Here is a 6111-nt window from a genome sequence, read left to right as displayed (position 1 = left end):
CACACACACACACACACACACACACACACACTTTTACTATGAAACATTAGTTCAGGCAGCGCAGTTTCTCTTTCTTTGTGAACGAATCCAGTCCACTTGATTAATAGGAGAATACTTAATCTAATAAAACTCCACTCCAGGTTTTCCTGGTTACCTCCAACTCTCCACCATCGCTTCCTGCCTCTTGCCTTGGCAGAAAACGCGCACAGGTGGAGGAGGTGGATGTACCTCTGTGTTACTCGCTCGCCAGTTTAGCAGCTTAGTGCGGGCAGTGGTTGACCAGGGGGTTGATCATCAACATATATTCATGTTAGGAGGATGCTTGAGAGCAGTGCTACGTCTGTAGCATTAGTTTAACAGTAACTGTGAGGCTGCAGGTGTAAGAGACGCTGTGTGTTCAGGTGCATTAAAGTTGAAATGTCTTTAAAACCCCACACCTTATTGTCCTCAAGATTCATGAGAAACACCATTTCAGAATCAGAATGCCTTTATTGTCATTATACGCAGTACAATGAAATTAAGAGCCACTCTTAGCCACATTTAGATGAGTAGTGTTGAACACAAGTAAAAAAGTCCAGTGGTGATGATTTTTATTTCCCTATGAAGACGAATAGTGCCGATCTGACGCTCTGTATTAAAGTGTATTAAAGTTAAAATGTCTTTAAAACCTACAGCTGAATTTACACAAACTTGGTGAGAAACATGTTTTAAGTGTGTGGAATTAAAGGAAATCTAGGTGAAATGTTGCTTTTTTTGTTCACTAGTGAACACCTTTTTTGACGTGCGCACACACTTGCATGTTCACACACGTGCACACACACACCTACACACATCATTGTGTCCCCCCCACATTGCGGATGCTTCTGACGCCTTTGGGAACACCACCTCAGAAAAAGAACACCGCCTCAACTCAAACAAACAAAAACATTTCACCTCACCTTAAACAAACATCATTCATGTGTTTTGTGTTTGAAAACTGTTAAAAATAAGATTCATCTATTCCCTTGAGAACAAACGGACATTATTTTTGCAGATGTTCAACTCAACTCACAAACTTCTCAGTTGACACTAATGTAATAATAAAAAAAAAACTGTCACGGTGTTAACTTCACTCCCAATATGAACTCATTTCACATGAAATGGACAGATCGTTTTAATGAGAGCTTTTGGTTCAACTGACCTCGAAGTTTGAAACCTCTGAACTCGCTACTTTGATATCTTCCTTTATCGAAAAGGAGTACTCCTCCCAGAATGGTTCCCATGAAGATAACGCCATAAGCCCTTTGTTTAATGACATTCTCTTTTCAGGGATGGACAGCGACACATTTTGGTGAAACACTGCATGTTATTAATTCCAAGATATCATTTCTGTTTTATTTTATACCTGATTATTTGTTCATGAAAATGTGTGTTTTAAGTCATCTTTCTTCAAGATAAAACAGTCTTATTTTCTCTTTTAAAAGGAAAAACTTTTAAGGCAGAGAGAAAAGTGGACTTTAGATTTTATTTAACAAAGCCAAGAGTTAGGACCATCCCTCTACCGAGAGGTGGACCTTCATCTCTAAAAACACAGACCGTTAAGTTTCACTTCTGACACTACTTTTTCACAAGCACATCTACTTCTACATCATCTTTCACCACACACTTCACTGAGGCTCTGTCTCAGAAGACTTCACGGGAGTTTTGGAGAGAAAACTCCAGAGAGAAACACACTTCTGCACAAGAGAACTGGAGAGATGAAACCCAGTTTCTGCACTGGACTCGGAGAGGAGAGAAGCATCCTTTCTGCAGATGTCTCAGGACGAGAGAAAGACACAGAACCTGACCGAACCAGAACTATCACACCGCAGTGTGGTAATTCCCAGCTGACTCCCATATGGACCCTCGTCCCTCTAAGATGACAGGTGAACTTTGATGAAAAATCAGCCTCTCAGTCACCAGAACATCTGGGCTGGTACCATTTTTAAGCAGCTGTTGGACCATTCCCGACCATCTCGTTCTGGTAGGACAAGAGACTTTTAATACCTTTCTGGTGATCATACATCACAATAATCTTATCAGACAAACTACCGCTCACCTTAGACACAATTTTTAACCACTTCACAAAACAGTAACCAGTCCAAAATCTGCCTTTTAAGTTTCCACATCAATTAGACCTTTGATGCAAAACTATTTATTCACTTAACTTTTGTTATGTATAATCGTCATCACGTATATCATAGATTATTATTTTTATAATACATAAAACCAACTGAATTTGTGATTATTTTGTCATATCTGTGTGTATTAACTGATTTGATGCCCTTTAAACACGAGAAAATAACTCACGTTTCAGTTTACAATAATTTGGGGTTAAATAGAGACTGATTTTTCCTCTCAAAGAGAGGTGGTGCCCACACAACGAGGTTATTTGCATAATAAATGCATATCTTATGAGCTTAACTCATAACTGATAATTAACAATATATATCCAGCCCATATACATACAGGAAGTTGTAAAATGTAAAAAGAGTAAAAGTGTGTAAAGGTGAACTGAAACATCAGTTTTTAAGATAAAGTAACAATAGACTAGTAGGTATTTATCTTCTGAGATGTGTTGTGCAGCCAATTAAAAAATGAATGTTTATTTTACACGGTTTTCGTCCTGGCCGTGGAACACTGGACCAGCTCTACACTCTCAGCAGGGTCCTGGAGGGTGCGTGGGAGTTTGCCCAACCAGTCTACATGTGCTTTTTGGACTTGGAGAAGGTGTTGGACCGCGTCCCTCGGGGGACCCTGTGGGGGGTACTCTGGGAGTATGGGGTACCGGGCCCTTTGATACGGGCTGTTAGGTCCCTGAATGACCGGTGTCAGAGCCTGGTCCGCATTGCCGGCAGTAAGTCGGGCTTGTTCCCGGTGAGAGTTGGACTCCGCCAAGGTTGCCCTTTGTCACCGATTCTGTTCATAACTTTTATCAACAGAATTTCTAGGCGCAGCCAAGGTGTTGAGGGGATCCGTTTTGGTGGCTTTAGGATTGTGTCTCTGCTTTTTGCAGATGATGTGGTCCTGTTGGCTTCATCAGATCGTGATCTACATCTTTCACTGGAGAGGTTCGCAGCCGAATGCGACGCGGCCGAGATGAAGATCAGTTCCTCCAAATCCGAGGCCATGGTCTTGAGCCAGAAAAGGGTAGAGTGCCCTCTCCGGGTCAGGGAGGAGGTCCTACCCCAGGTGGAGGAGTTCAAGTATCTTGGGGTCTTGTTCACGAATGAGGGAAAAATGGAGCATGAGATCGATAGGCGGATAGGTGCAGCATCTGCAGTGAAGCGGGCGCTGTACAGGTCTGTCGTGGTGAAGAGAGAGCTGAGTCAAAAGGCGAAGCTCTCAATTTACCGATCGATCTACGTTCCCACCCTCATCTATGGTCATGAGCTTTGGGTTGTGACCGAAAGAATGAGATCTCGGATACAAGCGGCCGAAATGAGTTTTCTCCGCAGGGTGTCTGGGCTCTCCCTTAAAGACAGGGTGAGAAGCTCGATCATCCGGGAGGGACTCAGAGTAGAGCCGCTGCTTCTACACGTCAAGAAGAGCCAGTTGAGGTGGCTTGGGCATCTGTTTAGGATGCCTTCTGGACGCCTCCCTGGTGAGGTGTTCCGGACACGTCCCACAGGAAGGAGGCCCAGAGGAAAACCCAGGACACGCTGGAGGGACTATTTTTCTCGGCTGGCCTGGGAACGCCTCGGGATTCCCCCGGAAGAACTGGCCCAAGTGGCTGGGGAGAGGGAAGTCTGGGCCTCCCTACTTAGGCTGCTACCCCCGCGACCCGACCCCGGATAAGCGGAAGAAAATGGATGGATGGATGGATGGATGGATGTTTATTTTACAGCGAAACAAAACATGTTTTACAAATTTGATGTATGTGTAGTGTATGTAAACACAGGAAATAAAACTGTACCACTGTACAAACAAGTTGTTTACAGCAAAACTGCAGTTGTTTTATTTTAAAGATGGCTCATAAACAGAAAAAATTCAGAAAGTTTGTGTCTGAAAATGACTGGCATTTTAGTAGGAACTCGTTAGAAAACACATCTTGTCTGGTTTTCCCACCACAGGCTTTCTTTGAGAACGATTACTGGGTTCGATACTTCCTGCACACCGGTCATCTGACTATCGCCGGCTGCAAGATGTCCAAATCTCTCAAGAATTTTATCACCATAAAAGAAGCTTTGGTAAAAAACACAGGTGAGTCAGCTGCTGCTTGATGTCGTTAATGGAGTGTAATCAGTGCTTTTGATCTGTTGTGGGATATAACTACAGTGAGGAAAATAAGTATTTGAACACCCTGCGACTTTGCAAGTTCTCCCACTTAGAAATCATGGAGGGGTCTGAATTTTTCATCTTAGGTGCATGTCCACTGTGGGAGACTTAATCTAAAAATAAAAATCCGGAAATCACAATGTATGATTTTTAAAATAAATTATTTGTAGGGATGCACTGATCCACTTTTCTAACTTCCGATCCGATCCCGATACCTAAATCTGAATCTGAATATCGGTCGATACCGATCCAGTTCCGATATCATCATCATTGATTTTATATGATGCTGTAATAATCTCCTCTCAAGTACAATTTGTACAAATATATGCATGCATGTCCAAAAAGGCAACTTGAGGTAAGTTTTATTAATGTTGGATAAGTTTTAAAGTTAGAATTAAATTCTAACACAAAACATGTTTTTTTTTTATTCCTAGCTTTAAAGTGGATATTAAAGTGATTGATTGTTTAGTTATTTTATATTTTTTTAAACAAGGGGCAGGTATAAGAATTTTTTTCTTCTTTCTTCACTCTTTTCATTCAATGTTTCCTTTTTAATTATTTTTTTTTATTTTTATTTTTTTAAATGAATGAATAAATGAATTAAATAAAATAAAATGTTAAATGACTTCAAATACCTGCTAAGTTCATGGCATAAACCAACAGACATTTTCCTGTTTTTAGTATGTTATCTCACTTTATAATGTAGCTGTTTTTGTTTCGTTTATATATATTTATATATATATATATATATATATATATATATATATTATATAATTTTCAAATCATATGTTTTTATTTTGTTTTTTATGATTGTCCACTGTTGTTCTGATAAATATCTCTGGAGGGTAAACTATATCTTGGCTGCAAGTATCAAGCTGAGAAATCCTTCATTTTCTACAACTGATAGTGGTTGGTCATTAATTATGATGAAGTTTAGCAACTTCTTTCTTGCTCTGTGGTTTCAGCTATGTCTACTTCTTGTTCAAGCCAAAGCAAGCAGCCTGATTTCGGTCAGCTGCGCTGAGTCTGTCCCTCCTCAGAGACGGGCAGATTGACCTAGGCAGATTGAACACGGCTGGCCGGGGTCGAGTCGCCTGTTTTGGGTTGAGCAAGGAGCAGCACCCCGCTGAAGCCACGGAGCTCGAATGTCCAACATAAAACTAACTTTACCGTGGTTTAATGTGACGCTATGGCTCTGCAGGTTGCACGTTGCCGTCTTGTTTTGTGGTGTTTAGTGTAAAATACTTCCACACAGCGGACATGTTTAGATGAAAAGTTTGTTAGCTGTTAGCCACAGTGCTGCTAACTCAGTCCTCACATTGTAGCTGCTGCAAACTATGAACTGGATTTCCTGAATGTGAGGCGGGTCTTATTACTCTGGGTTCATGAGACACGACTCCGTTCAGGAAATCCATTCCATAGTTTGAAGCCAACTTGCGTCATGGATCGGAAATATCCGATACGTAAATTATGCTGGTATCGGAGGCCGATACGGATACTGGATCGGATCAGCCCCATCTCTATTTATTTGTGTGTTACTGCTGCAAATAAGTATTTGAACACCTGTGAAAATCAATGTTAATATTTGGTACAGTATCTTTGTTTGCAGTTACAGAGGTCAAACGTTTCCTGTAGTTTGTCACCAGGTTTACTGCAGCAGAGATTTTGTCCCATTCCTCCACAGATCTTCTCTAGATCACCAGGTTTCTGGGCTGTCGCTGAGAAACACGGAGTTTGAGCTCCCTCCAAAGATTTTCTATAGGGTTTAGGTCTGGAGACTGGCTAGGCCACTCCAGAACCTTGATATGCTTCTTA

General features: G+C 41.3%; 1 protein-coding gene across 1 annotated transcript in view; it reads left to right on the top strand.

Moving 5' to 3' along the window:
• Positions 1-6111, top strand: part of cars1 (cysteinyl-tRNA synthetase 1) — a 232039-nt gene that overhangs the window by 147012 nt on the left and 78916 nt on the right. The window contains exon 14 of the mRNA XM_037694988.1: positions 4092-4221. Within this exon, the coding sequence (XP_037550916.1) occupies positions 4092-4221 (130 nt within the window). The remainder of the gene's footprint in view (positions 1-4091; positions 4222-6111) is intronic.

Source organism: Nematolebias whitei, chromosome 2 (assembly GCF_014905685.2).
Source record: "Nematolebias whitei isolate Nwh7 chromosome 2, NemWhi1, whole genome shotgun sequence".
Lineage (NCBI taxonomy): Eukaryota > Metazoa > Chordata > Actinopteri > Cyprinodontiformes > Rivulidae > Nematolebias > Nematolebias whitei.
This window is presented reverse-complemented; position numbering and strand designations above follow the sequence as displayed.